We start from the raw sequence: 27,242 nt of genomic DNA, 5'->3' as shown, positions 1-27,242 counted from the left end.
AATATGTAAATGTATCCTTGTTGGTGGTTTTTGGAGGTTTTTTCAAAAGGCTTCAGGGGCTGAATAGTTGCGTCCCATTACGTGAATTCTTAGCTGCCTCTTTTAAGATCTTTTTATATCTGCTGAACGCACAAAAAGAAGACGTGTTCATGTCTCACATAAGGATTGCAGATTAAAGTGCAGTTTTCCTTGAAGACAAGCTGGGTGCAAGAATAAGTGTCCCTCTTATCCTTACTTCACTCAGAACGACGTCAGCGGGCATCGTAAAACGCTCGATTACATTAAGAAGTGGTAAAACACAACATGGTGTGAACACACACAAACACACACACAGCCGCACTAGCATGCTCTGCTAAACTAAGGAAACCCAGCTAGCTTCCATTCATGCTCTGTCAGAGGAGTTTTTCCCGAACTTTTGAGAGTGTTTCAAGCCGCCGTTTGGACATGTTTAGTTCGGGGGGGGGGTTAGTGTTTGTGACGAGATTCCGCTACGATTGAGCGGTCCGCCGGGGAAATACTTCCCCACACAAACGTTCCTTCGCCTGACGATGACAGCATTTCATTAACATTATGTCCATTTCCGCGAGATTCCGCTTTTAACAATAGATTTTTTTTTTTATCGGCCAATTCTGCGGTTCCGTTAACACAGAAATCATAGAACCCATTGTTAAAAGTCAGCTCATACTCAGCCAACTAGTGACTTGATTAACGAAAGGCAGCGGGGCATTGTCCCACCAGATCCAGGAGATGGGGCTGTTTTTTTCTCTCCTGTTTTCTACATATATTTCATATTCAGAGAAGTGACTCAACTGCATTTTTTGTGAACACGCAGTAATCCTGTAATCTGTATGGCTCTGTTTTCGTTGTCATTAGCTTGGTGTGCTGTCTGTCTACAGCTTCCTGATCACTCCAACTTTTTACTGACCTTTGTGGCAGTTGTGATTGAAGCTGACAGTGACGTCACTCAGAAAGACAATCCAAGAAATTCTTCCCTTTGTTGCTTGCCAAAATGGTACCTCGGGTTCTAAGGACGATTAATTGTTGTGTGTGACCATTAAATAGTATATTTAAGTGGTCAATGCCCTAACCACTTAGCAAATGAATATAATACTCACAGAACGTGGATGTGTTAAGTATGTACACTGAATTCAATTGTTGCTGCAGTTCATGTAAACACACAAGCGACATGAAGAGACAAGCAAACTATCATGATGATCCAGGCTCCAAACGTGGTGAAGCAGCAGTGTGCAAGCTGTGTGTTTTTAGGGATCCTGACGTAACGCGGCAGTGGGGCTGTCTCTCCCACTCTGCCTGCCTGCATTCATAAACGGATATGATAAAGCGGCGCTGAATACACCCGAGCAGCGACAGCAAGTCAGCGCTCAACCATGGCGGAAGAGGACGACGCGAAGATTCGGATTCTACAGAGCCTGCGTGGTAAAATATGTAAGTTGGACCGGAGGGCTGATATTTTCGCTCTCAAGCCGAGTGAGAGGCCGGGGGAAAGCCGGGAGGGGCGCGGCGTGCTACCGCCAAGTCGTCAGCAGAGGCAGCCTTTTTCACGGGCTTGCTGTGCCGGCTGCTGCTGAGCGTCAAGTTAGCGTAGCGTGCTAGCCGCGGCTACTTAGCTGAGGATCATTTCATTCATGAAGCATTGAGCTGTAGGAGCCGCAGCAGCTGTTCAAATAGCTTATTTGAACATGGAACTCGCTCCGCTAGTTGGCCTCTGCTGTCCACATCAGACCTGTTCTGCTGGCAAAATTACACGAGAGGCAAAACAGGCTAGCAACTGTCACCCACCATAAGTATCCAGTACTTATTAACCTTAACAAAGCGTGCGTCTGCCTGGTAGCTAGCATTAACACTTCTTTATTATTGACAGAAGTCACTCAACCCGAGGATTTTTTAGTTCACACACGTTACTGGTGACAGCGCTCCACTCTCTAAGATCGTATTTGAAAATCACTGCATTCGTTATTTGCAGTAGCCATCTATGCACCGTCCAACGCAAACAGTTAGTGAAATCATGCTCCACAACACCACTCATTTTAAATGCTTTTATTTTTGCATTTTGCATGTAAAGTTAAAAACTGTGTGTCAGTTTCACTACTATGAATTAATGAGTTAAGCAGAACAAAATAGAGGAACTATACAAACATGTAACTCACTTTGCAGTCTTATGAAACTTCATTCTTCCACATAGACCCTTTGTTCATTTTCTTCTTCCCTACACAATTCTTTAGCGATTAATCATCTGTAATAGCGTGTTTCAGGTTGGTCATTATACTTTTTATATGCGTGCATTGGGCACGACACATTCAGGGACCAGGTGCTGTGTAAAAATAATGGCATGACTGTTTTTATGTGGCGACATGATCATGTTTAAGTTTACATGTTGAGAAAATGGACTTCCCTCCCTCCAAGTCATCCAATCCAAGCTTCACGTTACCTGTTTTCTTACTGATCGTCCCTAAGATTAACCATAAACTTAATTCAACCGTTATTATCTTGTCAAATGGCTCATCACGCTGGTGACTTTTCTTAATTAGGTCCCTGTCTGTGCTGAAGGACCAATTTAGGCAACTGTTTCTGTCCCTCAAATCCCTTCAGTCCAGATGTGACTTGCGAAGGGGTTGACGGTGTTGTAGCTTTTGCTTTTTCCGCTGAGCATTTGTCAGACCTTGACTTTGTGTGTTGTTCACTCATGAGTGTGTTGCAAAAAAGCCCATGTCCTGTAATCTGGGTCTGTGTGCATGCATAAAGGTAAAATGTGTGCAGATAGCAGCTGTTGGAAAGCACTGTTGCCAACACTGCTGGTTTTACTGAGGAAGTCTGTGTTTCATGATTTCAACCACATTGAAGCCTCAAGTCAACTCTATAATAGCTCGACCACCTATCTACCCTATTTGATTTTCCTTTTTTATGATTTGCAATTTCTGTGATAGTCATCAATACAGAGATCCCTTGTTTATCGCGATGACTTGGTTCCTGACTCGACTGTGATCTGCAAAGTAGCATTTCTGATTTGTAAATGGAGTATTTTTGTAGTTGGAGCATAGAAAACCTGTTTAAAACTTTCTAAATACTGTTTTTAACATTATTAGAGCCCTCCAGACATGAAGTAACACCCCATAACCACCTTTACACTGATATCACCCAATATAGTGGAGTAGAGTAAATAGAGGGGGTGTCCTGGGCCAATATAAGCAAAAAAAACAAAATAGAATATCGGATTATATCGAACTGCTAAAATCTCCAATATTGGCACTTCGATACAAGCAGTCGATTCAAGACTCCGTCCCGGCATGTCTATATATAGAGCCCACATGGTCACAACAACAGCGTGTGCTAATGTGTTAATGTGTGATGTTGGTCGTATGTATTTTCTGTTAAAGTCCAAAAAAAAAAAAAGTTCCCGTTTTGGCACAGAACCGGGGAAGTTTAATGCGAACAAACCAAGCCATACTCACAAGAGTTAAATATGTCTGAGTCACTTAATTTCCCTTGTCCAATAAAATTTGTAAGTTGGTCATTAAAATTCAAATGGGAACCTATCCCATGCGATAAGCGAGGGAACACTGCACTGCATTTCATCAACATCTTTGAATGTGTCTTTTGAATGCTTTATATTTGTATTTTAATTCATTTAGCCATTTTTATGCGTCAGAATGCTTAAATTGAGTAAAAAAATACATAACATTCCCTTAAATATGCATATTTTCAAACTAATAATAGGCCGTATTTGACTACAAAACAATATATTTTTTAAAAGCTGTGATAGTGAAACCACAAAATTCGAAGTGCGCAGTGGCAAGGGACAACCGTATTTTGTTTTGTTTTATTATGATGTAATGATGTCTTTGTATTGATAATTCAATCTCAAGCTTACAGATTTGTACTACTCTTGTGGGGAGTTAAAAACAAATAAAGCGAGTAATGAAAGAAGTTAATTTGCAGCAAGAGATGGTGATGATGTGCTTCTTGATGTGATGCAGGTGAAGCTAAAAACCTGGGTCCCGTCTCGGGACCAAACCGACAAAGGGATCTTTGTACCTTTTGCACCATCAGTTTGGATCAGGAGGAGGTGTTCCGAACCAAGATGTTTGACAAAAGCGTCAGGTAAGCAGGTTCACTTCTTTGTGTGCTGGGAGTTGTATCCAACTGGCTTTTTAAAACATTTAAATATGCAATTTTGGGAACCTGTCCCCCGCGATAAACGAGGGAAAACTGTATAATGCATGTAATGTAATGCTATTTATTCATGATGCGTTGTGTATAAAACAACCAGCACAATGTAACTGAGGTTCTTTTGACCACGAAATTTAATTTGTGCAAGGTTAATGTAAAAGAAAATTAACTACCAACTTCCGGCCTTCATAATAAAAGCACTGCACTCTACATTCTGCCTGACTACGCCCAACAAACGTTTCATAAAAGTAGCTTACGACATCAAATTAAAAGCACAAAATGAAAGCTGACTCACCATCGGTACGAGCCTGGAGTTTGTTTTCCAGAGAGAAGATTAGCACATCGTTGTTTGATGTGGGTGACAAGAAGTGTGGTAGTGTCAGTTAACTTGAAACCGAAAAAAACACTAGCGCTCATCACAGACAAAATGACATCATCAAAGCTCACCTTCATGCATTCACACACATCATCAGCATTTGAAAGAATGAATAGGAGAAATATACAGCGGTACCTTGGTTAACATCGGTTAACATGTTTCTGTGTAACATCTTTACTGTGTACTAAATATCCCTTGTTGCAACGTGGACACCTGTGGCTTATAGACTGTACGGCCTATATGTTTTATGTACTAAACTTTTATTATCTTTAAATTTACTGGGTTCGTCTTACATACCGGTGCGCTCCACAGTCTATTTGTAGCCTTATTTGTGGCAGTATCAGACAAAGTCATACGTAACTCTCACTTTGTCTCGGTGTACAAACCTATGGTGCCTTCAAGGAACGCTGGGAAACACTCGGTGAAACATAATGAAACAAAACGACACAAACATGCAAGAACTATGGTATATTATTTTCCATTAAAGTAGCCCTTATTTCCAGACTGGTATGCATTGTGTATTATTTGTTTTAGATATTTACAAAATATCATTGCTTCTGAAACTTCTCAGGGCCACTAAATTTTCTGATTGCGCTTCTAAAATGTTAAGTTAGGAGCCACTGTGCACCTAGTAAAAAAAAAAAAAAAAAAAAAAAAAAAAAGTTAGTCTGGAGCCCTGGTGGCTGTTATTTGTCAGTTATTCTTCTGTCTTTTCGTTTTGATTGTAAATACTAAACACTTTTAAGATCGACGACAAAGCGACAAATTTAGCAACTTTTTCTAGTTATTGGGGACTTTTGAAAACCTAAAAACTATGATTGGGCATCAACTCTCGAGCATCGATGGGAACCGGGACTAACATTCCGATTCTCCCGGGATCGTTCAAACATTTTTATTTCGATTTTTAGTTTCAATGCCCACTTTGCCTACCGGAAGGAATTGCTACGAACACCAACTAAGAAGAAGCCGGCGAGCACCCGCGAAGAAGAAGTGGCTAGAAAGTTTGGTTTAACTTCCTAAAAAAAAAAAAAAGAGCAGTCTTCTCAGTGCAACATTTGCAACACAATGATATCATGCAAAGGAGGGTGCGCGATCAACATGATTCATGTTTACACATTCATGGTGTAGAAATAACAGAGTACCTCGTCTTTGATGCGCTATGTCCGACTTCCTCTAAGCAGTCAGAATCAGGGAAGTCCAACAATAACTGACTGTATGTCTGTCTCATACCAATTTAGCCCAGGGTTTCAGGATGCTAGCTTATGTGGAAGCTTGGTGTTGTTACGCAATCCGTACCGTAAACGCAATTGGTTCTGCGCATGTGAAGAATGCGTCTACTGTACATCCGGCAGTCGTTTGTTAGGCATGTGTAATCTACGTCATCCGTAGATCTATTTCACGCCAGTTACAGAGCGTAAACGTCAGGGAGCAAGATTTGTCCTACACGTGAAATATACGTCACCCCACCACTCTCAAAAAATGTTACTAAGATTTGAGAAATCACAACATAATCAATCTTTTCTTGTCTTATATCTTATCCATGGTGCAAGTGGATAAATGATCAGCCCTCTTTTCTTGGTTCCATTTTTTTTTCTTTTCACTACTGAAAAAATGCAAACGAAAGCATTTGTTAGCAAGATGTCTTTGGATGGATGGTATTTCCCCGCTGAATCCTCTGGATTAATCCATCATTGCACACTAATTATGGTTGTTTACATTCAAATATCACTGCATTTTATGTGTTGTTTTACTGTATTTATTTATTTATATAATACATAACCGGATATGACGTTTGAGTTTTTATGTAGCTCAGTCTTGGTGAATAAAGGCGATATAAACATCAGCGTGCTAACAAAGTTTTTTTTATGTTGCACATATGAAGTGCTGTTTTTGACCATTTATATTCATACATTTAAAAAATAACTACCACAGCACGTGACGTGGCAGAAGCGCTGTCGTTAAACAATTGCGAAAGAAGAAGTGACGTAGTCTCGCGCATGCGCAGAACCGATCGCGTTTCCGGTACGGATTGCGTAGTGACGGGTGTAAATAAAGGACGGGAGCTTACGACTTGGCAAGTACTGTATATCATTTGTACAGTATGTCTCTTAACACACTGTACATACAGTACAATGTAGGCATTTCATGGAAGACTGAATGCTATCATGTCTGCATTTACTGCATGAACAAACTTGGGATGGGCATAATAACGGCTTCATTAATCATTCAGATAAAATCGGTTTTGTGAAATTGATGGTGAATTTATTTTCTCAATAATGATATATGTAATTGTTATATATTGTTAATACTCTTATCTTCAAAAATGACTCACAGAAACGTGTTGCAGCTTATACAGTGCAGTGTTTCTTACTTTACCATGGTCCATGCTTCTCTCGGTATTTTACATCAGCTTTTTTTTCTCTGCTGATTTCTGCGCTGCTTAAAAGAATTTTACACTCTCTGAGGAAGTGTGTCCTCCCACGCTCTCCCTTGTATTTCTATCTCCACTGCCTTTACCACTGTTAAAGCAGTTAATATTCACTCATAAGAGTCCCTCAGTGTATTTTAGTTGTTATTACTTCACCGTCCCTATTATATATATATATATATATATATATATATATATATATATATATATATGATAGCTAGACCATAGTGAAGTATGACTGAGTTCCATTGTTTTTATGCACAAAGCCACTTGTCCAATATCAATTTGTCAAAACAAGATTTTTGGTTTATTTGCTCATTAACTTTAATCGCTTAAAAAAACCGTTGAGTCTGTTTGGGACAGGTGGCCCATCTGCAGCTGGCGCGTCCCATAGTGCTTAACCTGCAATCAGCTATGTCACATCAAGCTGTCTAGCTTGTGGTCTTGGTTGTGAGGTCGTTATGTTGGCAGAATAAAATGACACAGATGCTTGGACTTTGTCTTTTAGCTGTACAGGACACTCGGTCATCTTTTCCAAAGAAAAGATCCATGTTCATGATTCATTATGGGATTTTATTGTTATTATTTTTCCATTATCTGCAGTATTCTATCTATGTTTCTATTTGTGTTATAGTCAGTGGCCGTTCCTGTTTAAATTTGTATTGGCCAAGTTTGTAGTTTCATAATTCAAAAATCACATGGGTTGCTGATAATTGTAATTCAGTGTTGTTTTAAAAAAAAAAAAAAAAAAAAAAAACCTTGAAGGCTTCAAAAACAGGATTTCTGTGTATATGAAGGTAATTGCATTATGTAGTTCTACAATCTGCTTTATTTCTTTCTTTATTTATTAATCAATCCTCACTGTAATTATTTCAAAATGCACAAATGTTCAATAGATGGTCAGTTTAAAAAACAAAAACAAAAAAAACCAAACAGTGATTGTAGCGTTGAGTAGGGCTGCAACGCTATAGTTGACCCACGGTACGGTCCACATCTCCGTATTTGGGCGACGGTTTCGGTGCCTTTTTTTGTGCATAAAGAAAACAACTTTTTTTCTCCCAAAATTCTGTCTTTATTTACTATTATTCTTAAATGAATTTTCTACTGGCAGCTGATTATCAAATAAATACAATTTTCAAAAAATATTGATATAGCATACAGAAAAATGGAAGGATGTGGGGGCCACTTTGATGTGTACGTTAAAGATGCTAAAACCAATCCAGTGTAGTTCAGTATATTGTACTATATACTATATAAGCAAATTTAGACAAAGTAAATTAGTGTAATATCTAATATGTACCATTAGAAAAAACTAATAACAAGCTTCGGGCTGAAAATGGCCCCTGGGCCGCACTTCGGACACCACTGGTGTTAAATTTTTTTATTTAAGGTAGTTGCAGCACGCAGCACTGTTCTCTTTGCTACTGAACAATGGCAGCACGCTGCTTTCATCTTATGCACTCATCTGAACAGAGGTAACATGTTCAAAAACAGGTGCAAAGCACCTTGACGCCGCAGCCAGTCGCCTTCACGCACCGCTGACAGATATATCGACGACGCCGATAAATACTTTGTTCTATATTCTGTTGCCGAATGCCTTGCCTTTCCGTCCGCTTTTAGGCAGACTGTCCCTCACTTGAAATTTGTATGAAAAATGTGTCGGAAATGGAACATGTGGCTTTTGGCCACATTGGACAAGCACATGTGCGTGCGCGCACACACACACACACACACACACACAGACACACAGTGCAAAATGCATCGCAAAACCGCTGATCCATAAGGTAGATTTCCCCATGCAGGGCGGACTGAACGGTACACGATGTTACAGAATTTTATAGAATTTACAATGATGGTTGAATAATTTAATAATATAATTCGGTCAGTTGAATGTTGAAAAGTGCAAAACCACATCATCACAATGCTCATATGTATTACTATTCAAGGTATCTGCCCAAATAACATCGGATTACAGTTTGTACTGCAAGGACGCTTACACATTCCTGTATTGCATGTTTGTGACTTTAAAATGTTTGCCTTTTATTTACAGCCCGTTCTATGGTGAGGACTTCTACTTTGAGATACCTCGGCCTTTTCAGTGTTTATCGTTCTATGTTTATGCCAAGAGCGTTTTCCAAAGGGATTTGCCAGTTGGTAAGTCGCAATAATATGTTGCTAGCTTAGTTTAGCGGAGTTGAACTGACGTGTTATGTTTTTTTTTTGTGTGTGTGTGCGTGTCTTTTCAGGCAAGGTGTCAATCAGAAAGGATGACTTATGTAACTATAAAGGGAAGGAGCACTGGTTTAGCCTTCAGCCAGTAGACCCTAACTCAGAGGTCCAGGTAAATGTTTCAGGATGTTTAGGAGTATAAAGTACACATTTGTCAGTTTGTGGTCAGTTTCCCTTTGGACTACAATTGTAAAACTTTATTTTTATTTGTTTATTTGAGGGCGAGCTATTGATAATAACCTCCCCTCATCTTAGGCTCGGTACACATTCGCACAGTCAGTCTGCATCACTGCAAACAGAACAAGCAGGAAGTCGCTCACAACATTTTCAGTGAGGTTTATTTTCTCTGTCCAAACTCATGTTTTTTGTTGTTTTTTTGTCATGTTTGTCACAGCCCACCATATTATTTGTATCATCGAGTGGTATATGTAGCTTAGTTAAAGTAGTTATGACACCCATTAGTGGACTGCTTTGTGTAATCTTTTTAAGATTGTTCTAGTTTGTATGGTATAAAGGCTGCACATGCAAGTTCTATTTTGGCGGTTTATTGCTTTTATTAAAGTGGTCATATGCGGTCTGCGCCAGTGTTGCCAACTTGGCGACTTTATTGCTAAATCTGGCGACATCCCAATCCCTCTTGGCGATATATTTTGTCAAAACTTTTTCTGCCGTAGTTGGGGAGTTTTGTGGTATTTGGGGGGATTTGCGTGAAAGCATGTATTGTCCTACAGTTTCTTTTCTCACTGAGCAGCAGCAGCACCGCCCCGCCCCAAAGCGGTCACGAGCCGTCAGTGCACAGTCAGCTTCCGCAGCACACTGAGAGCGAGCTCTATGAATCACGCAGGCGCAACGCTTCACCCTCACCCTGTTTGCAGAGCGGGACCCACCCATCCCTATTCTATGCCGCTTATCCTCATTAGGGCCGCGGGTATGCTGGAGCCTATCCCAGCTGACTTTGGGTGAGAGGCGGGGTACACCTTGGACTGGTTGACAGCCAGTCGCAGGGCACATATAGACAGACAACCATTCACACTCACATTCATACCTATGGACAATTTAGAGTCTACAATTAACCTAACATGCATGTTTTTGGAATGTGGGAGTTACAGAGTGGGCTCTAAAACGTAAATGTTTCTTAATCTTTATTAAATGACTACTCATTACACTCAAGCCTCATTCGAACTTGGTCACTTACTTGTCAGTGCGTGTGATGGAAGAAAGTTGTGTGATAAATGAAACAAGTAGTCCTAACTGCAAGATAAAAGGTGGAGACTGGAGGTGAGTCCAGATGTAATTATTTCGCTGGCTAGACTTTGAGAGATAAAATATTAAAATGATTTTATTTTGATGAAGCGATGGCCAATTTGAAATGACCAAACAAAGAAGTCTAGTGACTTCTAGCGACTTCTAGGACAGCCAATAGCTACTTTTCTTACTCAGGAGTTGGCAACAGTGGTCTGCGCACCACCGGCACTGTACTGCTGTTGCTAACGCGTTGACTGTAAATGCCATTAGCCCACGCAATACTATTCTGGGTATGTGCTGCTTCACTGATTCACTCACATGTAGACACTTCAAACTGTAAAGGTACATCAGTAAGTGATGGAGGTGTTATTGTAATGACTCCTCTTGTTTGGTTTGTCAGGCATGAAGCCTGTGTGCTATGTTTGCTCAGATCCAAGCATGTCTGCTCTGATAAAAGGAACTAGTGTGACAGACAGACACACCACCTTTCTACCACATTGACTTTTAAGTAACTTAAAGGTATGGGTGTTAATTTGCTTGTTTGATTTCATGCATAGTACTTAATATAGGCTTTGAGTTACATCTTGCATTAAAAAGAGGCATTCGCAAACCTAGCCAAGTGCTGAATTGCAGAGACAGGGTGCATGTGTGTGGGCGTCATGTTTGTCTCTATCTCGCTCTCTCTCGCTGTCTTTCACTTTTCAACTTGTTCTCTCGCTCTCTGCCACTTCCGAAAGCCTTCACCACATCCGATCTTTGTGAGTGATGACAAAATCCACATCTGCTGTGGCTCTTATCGCACATGCGGTACCTCTGTTAACCTTAAACTGCATGACATCAAACATGAGGTCGTGCTGTGTCTCAGGTCAAAGGAATATAATAACAAATATTTATTGTATATATGTTATCTTATTTAATTTTACCTCGCATCCGTTTTACGTCAACTGCAATACATAATGATGGCAGTTGTAGCTGCTTCTACTAATTGTTTATGTTGATGTGTAGTTATGTAGACACATGTAAAATAGATTGCAGTAGATTACTTTTGTTTACGGCAAAAAATGACTACAATTCCCATGATGCTTAGAGCCAAACCAGGAAGTAGTGAAATACATGCCTATCAATTAATTGAAATGTAGAAAGTAAGCATAAGTTGTTGAATGATTTTAAAAATGGAGTAAACGTTTAATATAACATATTAATGTTGACAAAACATCAATGTTTCATACAAAAGCAGATCAAAATATGACATGTTTGGAGGAGAATTAAGGGGGGTGCACAGTGAGTGGTTAGTATGTTGGTCTCAGAGTCTGGAGAGAGAGCAAGAGATGGTTTGAATCTCCGTTTGGGCCGGGTATTCCGGATTCCTCCCACACACCAAAACATACATGTTAGGTGAACTGGAGACTATAAATTGTCCTTAGGTGTGAATGTGAGTGTGAAAGGTTGTTTGACCATATGTGCCCTGCCAGTGGCTGGCAACTAGTGCAGGGTGTACTCCACCTTTTGCCCAAAGTCAGCTGGGATAGGCTCCAGCTTGCTCGTGACCCTAATGAGGACAAGCGGTAACTGACGTGACGTTGGGCCGCTAAACAGAGCACAGAAGTAAATACGGTTAAAAGGCAATAAAGCTGAACAATGTTGTAGAAAATGAACGGGAGCACTCTTCGCTTTATCACAAATGCCATGTTTAACTTTTTAAAGCCAGCTTATTAATAATCTAAGTGGATACCGGTTGAGCAAGCAAGACAACCATGTGTCAGGTCAGTGACTTAAATAGAACAACTATGAGTACTTTACACTGATCTAGCACGAAATCATAGCTCAGTGATTTAACATTTCATTGAGCCACACCTTGTTCTCTTGTCTGAACAGGGTAAGGTTCACCTGGAGATGAGACTCAACGAAGTGATCACAGAGAATGGCTCAGTGGGTCAACACTTACTTGTGCGGTGAGTATTTATCCTTTTGTCACCATTCAAGTAGGCTCTCATCCGATTCTGCAAGCATTGTAACACCAAAACGTTCTTCCTTCCTGTGGCCTAGCTGTGTTATATTTATTTTTTCCGAAATTTTTTTTTCCCCCGATACTTATTAGTAGGCCTCAACTACACATTTGCTTTAAGCAGTCGGCCTAATCGCAAAATTGTAACATAATGACAGCTCAAGAATAATGACAGCTCAAGCACTCACTAAAGAATTAGTGAACGCTTGCATGCAAGTGAGTAATTGTCAGACCTCAACAGTTCATGCATATTGTTGCACGCGCCATTCATAATTGGAGAGCAGTGCGATGAGGAGGAAGTGATGGTGACTGAGCAGGAAGCCTGCAAGCACTGTGATTTTCTGTTGCTGTCATTCTTTGTCATTCAATTTTTTTTTTGTAAAAGGGTCTCAAAATGGAATTCCGGCGTTATCGTTCCCATGTGAACACTAAAAGACCCATCTCCTAAAAGGGAGGATGTGCAATGAGTAAGCACGAGGGCTGTCACGAGACATTCAGTTCACGAGACGATACACAAGATTGGGTCGAGGAAAACGGGCACGCATGCACATTGTAATATATTGAGGCCGGCAAAATTATTCAGTTCATTTTCATTTATTGTGTGAATAATTAATTAATCCCAGACCTGGTGTCTACGAGCCATTTTTTTTTCTGAACGAGAAATCTTGTCACGCTTTAATCTCACAGCATCTCGTGACACCTCTAGTAAGCACGTCACATTAATTCATGATTGGCGGATCGATCGCAGGGCTGCTGTTGTGTGTGCAGGATAATGAGCTTGATAACGCTCTACCATTGGAGACACATTGCTGTCGTAATTCAAACTGTCAAATATGCACAGAGTAGAATAGAAAAAGTATGCTTTGCGATAAGACCGAGGTGTGCAGGTGCGTGACACAGGCATGAGAATGACATTGCTTTTTGTCTACAGGCATTCTCTGTGCGAATGGGGGATCATTTTTACAAACTGTACACAGAAGTATTAAAAAAACCTGTCACCCACTTATTGTCAGCTCTCTACTGCACAGGCATAGAAGTGAAAGGAAAAACTTGTGATTTGCGCAAATCTGCAAGCCATGCTGTCAGATCACGCAAGGTGATCATTGCAGAGTGTTGGTGGCGGTGGTGTGGCTGATTACGAAATGGACTAAGGAGACCAGCGGGAATATTGTGATGACACCTAGGAAGATTGTGCACAAACATCCTGACATTCTCTCTTGCATGTTTTCTGAAGGGCTGACTGCATTATTACTCCCTGGTGACCCTCGCTTAGCAGCCACATCCTGTTTAGGGTTCCTACGGTGTGTGTTTGTTTTTACCTGAAACAACTGTGAAAGAAGTCACAGTCCCAGTGCAACACAAGCCATACATAAGGGCAAAGCAACACTTTTAATTGGTGTCTATACTAATACGTCGTCAGTCCAATGTATTTTTATATTATTCACATTCTGAGTATAGTAAAGACTTTGTTTAGTCATTTATGCTGACTTTTTTACTATTTTAAGTTTTACAAGTTGGTTACAAACATTTTGTTCATACCCTACTGAATTTAAATAGTACTGAGAACCTGATCATATACATTTACTTATACAGTGTTCGCAAACTCGCTATTTCGCAGATTTATTTTTTTTGTGCAATCTTAGTGGCCAAGAGACCAACTGGCCCTTTAAGAAAAATTGCATTGTGGGAAGTTCAAAGTTGTAGTTCTGTGCTTTAACATAGGCGGCGGTGTCTCTCTATTCTCGCTCTTTAGTCTGCACCGCCCATTGGCTTCTGCGTCCTGATTGGCTGTAGACCAATGTCAGTCAATCTCCTTCGTGCCGTCTCCTTTTGTGGTCATGGCTACCAAACTAGCTAATGAGGTGCTTGCTAACCGCCAATACTGTAAACAATAGAAGAACCAGAAGAAGCTAACCGTGTGAGGAATATACAATGACAGGAGCAATGTTTTAACAAGGATACAAAATGCTACAGCCGAACGGCGACAGGATGACAAGGCACAGTCAGTCAGATGAGTGAAATACGCGTGAGTCACTAAATAATTTCTTGTGTCCAACCTAGTAGGTTGATCATTAAAATTCAAATGAAATTTGAACTTTGAGAGTGTTTAAACAAGAGAGAAATGTGAGAAAATGTTAATGCCTGTATAAAAGTGTATAAAATGTTTTACAGCCTTAAGACATGTATTATAATAAAGATATATCCCCCCTCGATAAACGAGGGAACACTGTACGTACAAACCACTGTATGAGTTGCTGGCACCAGTATTCTGAAAATACATGAATAAAATGAGCTTTTGTCAATGAACAATTTGTAACATTTAAGCAGGACTGCTCAGTCTCTCAAAACAGAAAAAAGTACAAATGATTCATACACCGGTCTTTCCTCATTTTAAACCGTACTCACAGTAAACTCAAGAGCTATGTATGCTTTGTCGTATTTCCTGGTCTTTTTGTTCTGCTTCTTGCCCCTTGTTTTCCTTGCTGCTCACATCTTTTTTTTTTTTATTTCTGTCATTTCATCCTGTGTCAGCTCAGCACACCTGTGTTCCAGGTGTTGCATCCTGTTGATTAGTTTGAGCACTGCTGCCCCATAGCAGGAGGCTCATGTATCGTTCAAGCATGAATACCATGCAGGCAGGCAAAGCATGAAGACACTGATACTGAAAGCCCCTCCCCTCTGCCTCTTACAGACACTTGACACCTCACCCTGGGGGGGTGAACCCACCACTATTTGGGAAGAACCGCTTTAAGCTCATGCTGCCCAAAGACCTATGACAAAAATACTTTAAGTCCCTTATTGGATCTGTAACGCAATAGGCCGAGTAACCCAAGTGTTAGTAATTTTGTCCTTCAGAACTGATATTAGCTCAACTTCTTTGGCGGTTATAATCGGTAATGGGATAACAAGGGCACATCAGCCGCACTCAGAAATAAGATGTGTCATAGAAGTCAGATAGTGTCTGTTTTGTTCCTGCATTTTCTTTGTCACCTGCAGGATAATAGAGTGCCAGGGATTGCCACTCATCAGTGGGCAGATCTGTGACCCGTATGCCACTGTGTCACTAGTAGGACCTGCCAGGTAACTCTTTCAGTAAAACACATACTCCTCATGACGGAGGTTCATTATGACAAAAATGTGAAGTGATTTCTCATCAGGTCCGACCAAAAGAAAACAAAGGTCAAGAAGAAAACCAGCAACCCTCTTTTTGAAGAGACCTTCTTCTTTGAGGTACATTTTGATACTTTTGCCCATCACTGTTACTCAGTGTTCAGCTTGCTACTTCACGCTTTGCTTATGAAGAGGAGTGATAAATGACATGTTCATTTTCAGGTCACACGGTCCAGCAGCTACTCCAAAAAGTCACATTTCCAAGTGGAGGAGGAGGACATTGAAAAACTAGAGATCAAGTTAGTTCCTTCTTTTGTTCAAAAATGCCTTTGGTCTATTCCCTCAATTAGAAAAAAACTATGATCAACTTAATTAGTGAATCAAAGTGGACTGATGGAAAGCCTTGGTTTGTGGTTAAGGATAGTGGGCCTTCTCCATCACAGGGGACTCATAGCTCTTGTGGTCAGACTAGACGAAATTTTAAGGTAAACCCTCATGCATGGTTTGGAGGATTTGATTTGAAGTGGAATTGTTGCATGGTCATTTGATTGACATTGATGAACCAAGCAGAAAAGCACAACTGAAACGGCCACTGAACCTTTTTGCTGTTTATTTGGTTATGTGAAATTTTGTCTTACCTGGTTCACCTGTTACCTGGCGTATGTCTATGGTATAATTGCATTTCGTACCTTTTCAGAGTGGATTTATGGAATAATGAGAATCTGGCTCAGGATGTGTTCCTGGGGGAAACGCGGGTTCATGTCAAGATCTTGCGAAATAATCACAACCACAAAGCCTGGTAAGGATGGGAAAGCACAACACTTTTATTTCACTGCTAACAAAGTTCTATCATCCATCCATTCATTTTCTATACCGCTTCAAAAACTATAATGTTTATCTCCATTTCAACATATTTCTGTCTGCCCTAGCTGTGGTCCACTGTTAGCTCTGTATTATTAATTATAAAGAACTGAACTGTAATAGTAGTACTAGCTCAGCTTTGACCAAAACAAGCATGAAAGTTTTGTCTCGGGGTGATTTCACACCTGTAGCCTTTAAACTGTGCAGCTGACTTCGGTTCAGTCTGCTTCGTTTATGTTGCATGCTGTGGTTGGAAACGTAATAACAATATACTTCTCTTGATCACTTAAAAAGAAACAATCTATTGTAGAAATTAACCACATTAAATTATGGCTCAATTAGTGTGAACGATATGATATGAAGCTTTGCAGAAGTCTTAGCCATAGTCCTTGTCACCATGGTAACATTAAATATTGCACTTATACTGTATGTGAAAGTCACAGCTGAATTGTTACATCACCAGCAAAAGAGGACACAGATTGCAAAGGCAGAAGCGTGATTTATCACGCACCGACGGGAAGTTAATCACTTTATTCGGTAGCACTTATGAGCAGCTGATATGAAATACAGTATATGGTCGCAGCGCACGGTTAATCCCCTGCAAATGAATTTGTACACTCCATGCCTTTTCACTTATGCTAAAGCCTAATAAGGGTCATATGTTGCACCCAGCTGACAGGTTTTGAGTGCAGATGTAAATCACATTGTGCATTGATTCAAGAGCCATGAATGCTGAAACATTCCAGGAGAGTCATGCCAGTTAGTAGGGGTGTCACAAGCTCTCGTTTCACGATATCCCGCAAGATTAAAATGTGCCGAGATTTCTCGTTGAGAAAAAAACTCTTGATAATAAATTAAAATTAACTTAATAATGAAAATTAACTAGATATATTGCCGGCCTCGATATATTGCCATGCATGCGTGTCTGTTTTTCTCACTTCCAAACAGGCACAAAGAAGATTCATTCTGTGCTTGTTTTCAGCCCCTGGCTGCGTTTGGTTCATAAAACAACGGGTTGAGCGAAGTGAGCCCTCTTGTCAGTCATATAGTTTCTTTGTCTGTATGAGAGGAGGCGGGGCTGCTAACATACACACAGCAGAAGAGTGTCGCCTCTTGAGGGGCAATGCAAGGTAACGTAGTAGAAATTACGAGGGGGAAAAAGCTGCTTACAAAGCCAAATGCCCCGGTGTAGCAATAGTTTCGTTTCAAACCAAATGAGCAACGTGATCCTGAATTATTTTCAAAAGCGGTGGCAACAAAAGTGCAACGCAACGAACTTCCCCACTGAAAACATAACCACCGACCCAGTTTTCTCATGAGGGGAAAAAAAAATACACATCAAGATGCAGACCCTTCAGCCAGATGCTGCTGCAATCGTACGACAGTATGACTCGCCATGAGAAAATACGTCCCCAGCGCTAGTGCAATAATACATAATAATAAATAATAATAATAATACATTATAGTAATTATTCATGATAATGTAATAAGTCCAGACCTGTGTGTGTTTTTATCGCTCCCCCACTGCTGTGTTGAAAAGCCGCATGGCGTGGGGGAGGAATGATCTGCTCAGTCTTTCGGTTGAGCAGGGCAGTGATAGTAATCTGCCACTGAAACTGCTCTTCTGTTGGGAGATGATGCTGGTTGTCCACGATGGAAAGGAGCCTCCCTGGTGTCCTTTGCTCTGCCACGGATGTCAGGCTGTCCTGATCGGTGTCAATGACAGAGCCTGCCTTCCTCAGCGGTTGTCCAGGCGTCTGGCGTCTTTCTTCTTTACGCACAATAAACATTTCGAAATGCACCTGAATTGTTTTGTGATTCAGTTAAATTAAAAAGTCTGTCCAGTCATATTTTTTCATTGTATTTTTCTTAAAAATAATGTTAAAGTCGTCTCGTTCTCATCAACCCAATCTCACTTATCGTCTCGTCTCGCGAACTGAGTGTCTCGTGACACCGCTACCAGTTAGTCATACCGTGTTGCTGAACTATACTCCTATACTGCCATGTTCTTTGTCGTTTGCAAGTTTTCAGGCGTTTATGTAACATACATACATGCAAACTAAGAAATCATCTCGTTGGTTTGCAAGGTATCTTCTCCAACCTAAAGGGAATGGTAGCAAGTCAAAGTGTGATGACTTGGGATCCTTGCGTCTAAAGCTGGCCTACGTAGAAGACACAGTGCTGCCATCTGCCTGCTACACACCACTCTGCAACCTGCTGTTGAAATCTCCTGACGTGAAGGTAGGACCATTCATAGCCTATGTATAATCTGTGAAGGACTTCGCTTATGATGGCCTAATACCATCACTGTTTTTATTGTTTAAATTTCACATACTATTAGTTTCTTAACCAGTTCTCTCTACCGCAGACTGCGCTGTACAGTCAAATTGGTGTATTTCCTTTTTCACCCACTCACCTTCTTCACTTCCTTTTCCGTCCATTCAGCCCATCTCGGCGTCAGCAGCACACATCCTGGGGGACATCTGCAGAGAACGATACGAGACTGTTCTGCCCACGGTTCGACTTCTCCTGCATCACAATCGTTTTGTGCCTTTCGTCTCGGCTGTGGCAGCGCTGGAGTTGGACAACACTCAGTGAGAACTTTTGCACGCTTGCAGCACAAACACACAGAGTTGCTGAGGTTGGCTTGGTAAACGTTACAGGTTACATTCATACTGCTGTATAGTTCCTGTTTACAAACACTACTTTTTGGTTTTAGTTCCCTTCGTGACTCTGTTGGCATTGATTTAGTAACTCTAGGAATTTTAACTGGGGCCACAAGCTTGTGTTTCAATTTTTCTTTTGTACCCTAAACTAAATTTGGAAAATGATAAATGATAGGGGATGTGAAGCATGTCTGTTTCTATACAGGGAGGCTAACACTATCTTCCGTGGCAACTCACTGGCAACGCGCTGCATTGATGACATGATGAAGATCGTGGGGAAGAATTACCTTGCTGTTACTCTGAAGCCTGTAATTGATGAGGTATGCGCTACAAAAAACATATACATGCATTTGGAGATAAAGCCCAGTTGAACACTTGAAAATGGTACACAGGTACATCTCAATAACTTTTAGTTTATTTTGGTAGTTCAATTCAGAAAGGGCCGCACGGTGGTCTAGTGGTTAGCACGTTGGCCAATACAGGAACAGCCTGGAGATCGGGAAGACCTGGGTTCGATTCTCCCTTGGGCATTTCTGTGTGGAGTTTGCATGTTCTCCCCGTGTGCGCGTGGGTTTTCTCAGGGCACTCCGGCTTCCTCCCACATTCCCAAAAACATGCAGGTGAGGTTAATTGGCGACTCTAAATTGTCCATAGGTATGAATGTGAGTGTGAATGGTTGTTTGTCTATATGTGCCCTGCGATTGGCTGGCGACCAGTCCAGGGTGTACCCCGCCTGTCGCCCGAAGTCAGCTGGGATAGGCTCCAGCATGCCCCCGCGACCCTAATGAGGAAGAAGCGGTATAGAAAATGGATGGATGGATGGATGGATGGAATTCAGAAAGTGAGACTACAGTGTTCCATCTCGGTTCACCTTTTGTGTGTGTGTGTGTGTGGGGGGGGGGGGGGTTAGTGCAATTTTAGTGCTTTTTTTAATTTTATTTTTTCAGCATATGAACGCTGTTACAGGCTGAGCCTGGCCCTTTAAGAAGAATTGCATTGTGGGAGTGTCGTATTTCTGTGCTTTAGCACAAGGCGGCGGTGTCTCTCTCTTCTCTCTGTTCTGTCTGCACTGCCAGTTGTCTTCTGCATCCTGATTGGCTGTAGACCATTGTCAATCTCCTCTTGTTGTGGTCATGGCTACCAAACTTTCCAAGAGTGTGAGCTGCTAGCTAACCGCAAATAGTGTAAACAATAGAAGAAACAGAATAAGCTAACCGTGTGAGGAAAATACACTGACAGGAGCAACAGCCGAACGGCGCCAGGACGAAAGGGCACGGCCATAGGAGTGAAATATGCATGAGTCACTTAATAATTTCTTGTGTCCAACCCAGTAGGTTGATCATTAAAATTCAAACGAAATTTGAACTTGGAGAGTGTTTAAACAAGAGAGAAATGTGAGAAAATGTTAATGCCTGTCTGAGTAAAGTGTGTAGTGAGGGGTTTTACAGCCTTAAAACATAGTCAGCTACTTTGCGGATTTCACTTAATGTGGGCTCTTTTGGGAACCTATCCCCTGCAATAAACGAGGGAACACTGTATTATATTCTACAGATCGTTCATCATTTATATGCATTTGGAATTGTTTTATGCACATAAAACTAAAAACACATTTTTGCGAGTCAACCGCTGATGACATCATAGACGGGCAATGTAACTGAATTCCGGTTTCGGTTGCTATTTTGTTAGCAAACTAAGCTTCTTTGTTTGAAGCTAAGGACGTTTCGAGATTAAAAATGCAGTTAAGACCACAACATTTTGGCGTGAATTTTCAATGTTATTGTAAACTATTGGTTCGTGCTCTGATTAGCAAATTAACTGCAAAAACTTCCCGAGTCTTTAATTGGTCTCTTAGTCTGAATTGAACTGTTGGTGCAAAAGTTATTTGATTTCATTTTGTAATTTATTGAAATGTACCTGTATACCTGCATAAACACTGAAGCTGTTGTGTTTCGAATCATACATTGTAATTAGTCAATAAAAGTCTATTTTGCTTTCTTGTTGTTATAGATCTGTGAATCGAATAAAACGTGCGAGATTGATCCCAATAAGCTAAAAGAAGGGGACAATGTGGAGGTCAACAAGGTAAATGCTTGCTTGTCTAACAGACTTCAAGACATTTGTTTTTGGTACTGCACATCAACACCATCTTCTGTATGCGAAGTTTGATGTGCAAGTGTCTATTTAAATGTATCTTACCCGATTTATTATATATAGGCCAGGGCTCTACAAAGAGACAACGGCTGCAGATTTCAGATATTAGAATTTGTATGGGGAATTTTTATTTGATAAAATTGCGACTTTATTTTCATAGTTGCTCTTGCTCATGCTCTTGTTCCTTCTGTAGGAGAACCTACAGGTTTATGTCCAGAAAGTCTTTTCCTCTATTACTCAATCCAGTGCCAACTGCCCTCCACTCATGTGTGCGGTCTTCAGGTCATTAAGACACCTGGCCTGCAAACATTTTCCAGGTAAATACTTCAAGTTGATTTGTCTTTAAAAAATTGGCAACTACATGAGTATATTTTAAGAAAGCTCAGAATCTGTTCAGTTTCCAATGTCATGTAAATGACAGCACACAGAATTGGTTGAAAAAAAGCTGGGTTTGTAACGAAAAGCTGCAATTACCCAACAATTAAAGCAGTAGTAAATTAGATCTACTGTAATTTCGGGTGCATAAGCCGCTCCATTTTTCTTCAACATTGAACCCTGCGGCTCATACAGCGGTGCGGCAAATTTATGGCTATGTTCCAATCTTGTGACATCTCCTTTACTTCAGAACTACTACTAATTGTTTAAATACTGTGCCGCTCGCAAGTCAGTGAGGAAACGGTAGCTCTTTCTTTGGCAGGAGCCAATCACAAACTGTAAGTGAACTCACGACGAGCTCGTCAACCCACTGGAAATCGCAGGAGGTCATTACTCAATATTACAGTCTGACTCACGGTGTCATCTTACAAATAAATATTAAAAAATAACTTTTTTTGCAATCATGCATCCCAGCAATGCCTTTAATTGGACATGGCTGCCAGGGGAGAGGCTCCCTCTGGTGGACAAAGGCAGCTGATGACTCATTGCAGTGCCCCGGCAGCCATGTCCAATGAAATGCTTTGCCGGGACTAAATGCATGATGGGAAGCCGTTAAAATAGTTGTTTTTTTTTTATTTTAAACTCAGATGACACCGTGAGTCAAATTGTTATATTGAGAAATGACGACCTGCGATTTCCAATTGGTTGACAAGCTCGTGAGTTGTTTCATAGCTCATGATTGGCTCCTGTCAAATAGAGAGCTACCTGGTTCTCACAGACTTGTGCGCGCCACAATATGCCATTTTATGACGTGGACATGTGCAGCTTATAGTCAGGTGCAGTTCATACTGTATATGTACAAATCTGTTTTTCTCTCTAAATTTTGTGGGTACGGCCGGTGCGTCTTATACACCGGAAGTTACATCATTTGTAATCCACAATTGAAAAGATACTTCTACCACAGCGTGGAGTGTGTTGTGCCAAACCCAAGAAATGTTAATAATCCAATGAAGATAATTACATTAAATTTTTTGGGAAATTGTCTGTCAACAGCTGACCCTCATGTCCAGTACTCCGCTGTCAGCAGCTTTGTGTTCCTGCGTTTCTTTGCTGTTGCTGTCCTTTCACCACACTCCTTCCAGCTCCGCTCCCATCATCCTGTAAGTTCTCAGCACCACAATTTCAAACAGCTATCTAATAGGCTTGCATTACATTGGCAGAAAGCAGATACAACATACCGTAATTTCTGGTGTATAAGCCGCTACTTTTTTCTTAAACTTTGAACCCTGGGGTTTAAACACCGGCACGTCTTATACACCGGAAATTACGGTAGTTATTTGTAAATGTTGTTTCATTCTAGGATTCTGAGATTTCCCGCACGCTTACTCTCATCTCAAAAACCATCCAGACTCTGGGCAGCTGGGGCAGTTTGACGAAAAAACTGGTAAGTAGAATGGGTTTTATTGGAATGAAAGATTGACTGCATCTTATATAATTCCAGCGCCGGGTGCTAAATTTGATACCTGGGCCTTAAAGGAAAACTGCACTTTTTTTGGAATTTTGCCCATCATCCAGAATCCTTATGTGAGACATGAACACGTACACTATGTCTCTCTTTTCTGTGTGATAGATAGAAAAACATAGATAGAAAAACAGCTAAAAAGTTGCAGCTAAGAACTTATTCCTCCTATAAAGCCCTCTGAGGAAAAACAAAAAAAAAAAAAGCGCCAACAACGCTCCATTTACATACTGTATAATGTGACGTGCATACTAACCAGGCTACAGCAACACCTTGGCACAATGCAAGATACTAGCTTCACCAAACACTCGCCCGCAGCACGTAAGCGCCATGCTCACAATGCCTCAAGCCACTACCAAAAGGTAACGCTACATATTGGAGCTGCTGTTACTGCTGTGTTAATGCTAGGTGTAGGTGTTTGTTTATATGTTGCTTTGTGAAACCAATGCACCCAGGAAGGAAGTTTCGGTAATGCTTAAAAGGACCAAAATGCTGTAAGTATTACATGTTATCATGAATGTACCTGTTACTATATGATTACAGCATCTATTTTTATGCACATGGAAAGGTTGAATCATGACGCCTGTCTTTGTGTCGGAACAGGATCAATTAAGAGCTGTGCCTTGGTGACTTTGAGTGTTAGGTACAGGCTTTGTGACATCAACCAATCAGAGGACATAAAAATGCTGACGCTACTGTACGCCTGCTAGCTGGCCCTGGCGAATCTGAACTCTCATTGGTTAAAGAAACAGCCTTATTGATAATGTTTAAATGACATGGCTAACACTACTGATTCTGAAGACCCCGGGCAGATTACATTGACATGGCAACACATAAAAGCTGACCTCTGATGGGACAAAAAAAATGTAACATACACATACATGTACTGGAAGCAGTGCAGCCAAGAAACACACTAGAAAAATAAATCGATGGGAATAAAGGAATATAAGAGAGATTAAAAAAAAGACAACAGACTTATCTGGAATAATTTCATACAATTTCACGGAACAAATTCTAGATGTAAATGTAAGTCAGTGCTTCTGATGTGTTTAGATTGATTTTGGTCATTTGTCACACACGAGTGTGAAATGAACAATTTATGATTCTAAAGGAAATATTTCAGAGTCTGGAAAGTGATCTTAAAAGGGCTCTGATGAAGTCTGTTGTTTTACTTGCCTGAACAGATTGGAACATTAAACAGTCTTTACATATAAACAGAAGTGAGAATGAGCATGTTGTGGTTTATTTGAATTTTTTTTCCCCCTGTTTTAATTTACCCAGCCACATGGTGTTCTCTCTTCCCCCCCTTCAGTCTAGTTTCAAAGAATCATACATGTATGACTTCTTCAAATCATTCCAGGAAGATAAGTGCATTGAAAAAGTTAAAAAGGTATTTGTTTCTTGCATAATATATGTTGTATATTTGCTATCTTTGCTTTGCTATCTTTTGTTATCTTTGCATTTAACAACTCCAGTTTCTTCTGCTGTTGGCTGTAGTTTCTAGATGAAATATCTTCAAATGTCTCAAAAGAGTCGAGTGGATTGGAGGACGCAGTGGTTCTAAAGGAAGGGTGAGAGTTCTTTCTTAAACTGTCTGTCAGCAGGAGAGAAATGCAGGCGCTATTTATGTTTTTTGTGTTCTTTTTGCCCTTCTTACATCCAACCCTAACGCCACACATTCATTGTGATCCATTTTAGCATGAGCTCTCAAATGATTCCATTCAGTTGAGAAGATTATGAAGAGAATCATATGCATGTTAAATGGGGGTGTCACGAGATCAAAACGTGACTGTATTTGTCGTTTAGAGAAAAGCAGCCTTGCAAGAACAGGGCAGACAATCAGACTGTGAACTTTGGCATTGCCAAATTACGAGCTTTACGCCCACTATACACCTTGCAGTCCCACCTACCTCGGTGTTCCCAGCGTCACTTGTGACTTTTGTTTTTTTCATCGGAGTTCAACAGCTGTCGTAATTCTACATTTGATCAAACATGCTTAAATTTGATCAAACTTACTTAAATTTGATCAAATGTTAAGTCATATGCAGCCCAAAACACAATCTCTGTAAATGACCTAGCAAAACGTGATACTACCACCTATTTCGGACTACTTCAGACTTATATACTTTCTGGTTTGGCACTCCAAGCATTATGGGAACTGTAGTTCCTTTAGCGTGAACATACAGTACGGGCCAAAAGCTTGGACACACACAATACAACCCCATGGTCCCAAACCCATTAATAAGGCAAGTAATCCTGACAAGGCACACCTGTGAAGTGACAACCATTTCAGGTGACTACCTCATGAAGCTCATTGAGAGAACACCAAGGGTTTGCAGCACTATCAAAAAAAATTAATTATAAGACGTAAAATATATGTCTAAAATATAATGAGACATAATAATAAGACATATTTGGAGTTATTTCACACATTTATTTATTTCACAAGTACATAATTATACGTGTTCAGTCATAGTTTTGAGAATCTACAATGTAAATAGTCATGAAAATAAAGAAAATGCATTGAATGAGAAGGTGTGTCCAAACCTTTGGACACACACATACCCAATATCGTGTATCGTCTCGTGAGTTGAGTGTATCATGACACCCCTAATGTAAAAAAAAAATCCTTTCCCTGTTACTGCAAATTTCATCATTCTTGCACTTTTACAGATGCGTTTTTAAATACACATTTCCATTTTGAATCCAGCGGTATAATTGAATTGAAACTAAAAAGAGGGTGTACTGAAACAAAAAAGTCATGCCGGGGTCTGCACTCTTTAGGGAAGTACAGAAACGGGCCCAAGGGAGAAAACGGCTTGGCAAGAAAAACTTTAAAAAGCGATGGCTTCGAGTGACCAACAGAGAGCTCTCCTATCACAAACATAAAGGTTAGAAATTGTTTCTTTTTAACGTTCACATGGAGGACAGGTCATTGTCAGTGATCATTCTTGTTATTATTTGGTGCAGATGGCACCAAAGTTTGATTCAAATCTCTAAAACAAACACATTTCTTGTACTGTTGTTGTGTAAATTCTAATGGTGGTAAATCTATTTAGGTTATTTATTTTGTTACAGCTTCCATACAATCAATATACCTACATGTGCATCTTTGAATTTCAATAAAGGATGAATAATAATACTCTTTGGTTCATTTTTTGCTGCTCAAATTATTTTTGAAAAATTACAAAATATTTTGACTTTACAATGACTTGTTTTATTTCAGTGAAAGAGGCCCTCTGTATCATAAATGTGAAAAACATCCAGGCAGTGGAGAAACTGGAAGAAAGTGCCTTTAACCGTAAAAATGTAAGTCAATTTTGCTATCATCAACTCCATTCAATACCAAAGACGTAATTGTACGTTTTTATGAACCGAATGCCCGATCCCAACAACGTATTTATTAGGGCTGTCAAAAATAGTCACACAGTGTCTGACACTGTTTTATAACTTCATTCTTACCTGAACACATCAACAGCAGTGCAATCCAATGCCATATATGTACCTCCGACTCCAAGCAAGCACGTCTCTAGTCCATTCATTGCAACAACACTTCCTCATTGTCATGAGACAGACAATGAGATGCGTTCACTGACACTCCGAACATCACAACAACGTCTTTATTGCGCGTGTATGGGTGGTCTAAATAAACAGAAATGTAATGAAAATCAATAAGTGGATATACCTATCATTCACTTTGTAACTCTTAATGCGGAAGTACAAGTTGCTGCATTTAAGTATGCTTGGAAATCCCAGAAAATTCACTCAAAACATGCAAATTCAACTTGAATGACATGGTGTCTTTGAGCGCAACTCCTCGTTGCTCATAATAACACAGTTAAAAGTCTGATTCAAATATTTGCTATTAAAGAAACCAGTGTTTGGTAAACAGATTTTCAGACATGCGCCATCTCTTAACTTAATTTAAATTTTACTTTTATTTGGCGCTGCTAATGCATACAAATATAAACCTGCCCTGTCATTTGTCTTTCTTACAATAAAATACAGTAAAAATGGGCATATTTTAGACGTGGTAATGGTAATGGTTTAATTTATTTTGAACATGCATACAAGTTACATTGGAATAC

At 40.3% G+C, this 27,242-nt stretch overlaps 1 protein-coding gene across 2 annotated transcripts in view; it reads left to right on the top strand.

The window, feature by feature from the left end:
* Positions 1-1,164: 1,164 nt before the first annotated feature.
* rasa2 (RAS p21 protein activator 2) overlaps positions 1,165-27,242 on the top strand; it is a 34,852-nt gene continuing 8,774 nt past the window's right edge. The window contains exons 1-20 of one of the 2 annotated variants that reach the window (XM_054794009.1): positions 1,165-1,446; positions 3,996-4,119; positions 9,043-9,146; positions 9,239-9,333; positions 12,342-12,418; positions 15,469-15,552; positions 15,630-15,702; positions 15,805-15,881; positions 16,280-16,381; positions 18,531-18,684; positions 18,889-19,037; positions 19,315-19,429; positions 21,117-21,191; positions 21,454-21,577; positions 22,689-22,795; positions 22,996-23,079; positions 24,467-24,544; positions 24,652-24,725; positions 25,939-26,045; positions 26,381-26,463. In XM_054794009.1, coding sequence (XP_054649984.1) covers positions 1,389-1,446; positions 3,996-4,119; positions 9,043-9,146; positions 9,239-9,333; positions 12,342-12,418; positions 15,469-15,552; positions 15,630-15,702; positions 15,805-15,881; positions 16,280-16,381; positions 18,531-18,684; positions 18,889-19,037; positions 19,315-19,429; positions 21,117-21,191; positions 21,454-21,577; positions 22,689-22,795; positions 22,996-23,079; positions 24,467-24,544; positions 24,652-24,725; positions 25,939-26,045; positions 26,381-26,463 — 1,944 coding nt within the window. In that variant the 5' untranslated portion in view covers positions 1,165-1,388. The remainder of the gene's footprint in view (positions 1,447-3,995; positions 4,120-9,042; positions 9,147-9,238; positions 9,334-12,341; positions 12,419-15,468; positions 15,553-15,629; positions 15,703-15,804; positions 15,882-16,279; positions 16,382-18,530; positions 18,685-18,888; positions 19,038-19,314; positions 19,430-21,116; positions 21,192-21,453; positions 21,578-22,688; positions 22,796-22,995; positions 23,080-24,466; positions 24,545-24,651; positions 24,726-25,938; positions 26,046-26,380; positions 26,464-27,242) is intronic. The other variant, XM_054794010.1, reaches the window with a different exon arrangement.

This window comes from Dunckerocampus dactyliophorus, chromosome 12 (assembly GCF_027744805.1).
Source record: "Dunckerocampus dactyliophorus isolate RoL2022-P2 chromosome 12, RoL_Ddac_1.1, whole genome shotgun sequence".
In the NCBI taxonomy this organism is placed as follows: Eukaryota; Metazoa; Chordata; class Actinopteri; order Syngnathiformes; family Syngnathidae; genus Dunckerocampus; species Dunckerocampus dactyliophorus.
Note: the sequence above shows the minus strand (reverse complement) of the source record. Positions and strands in the feature narration are given on the sequence as shown.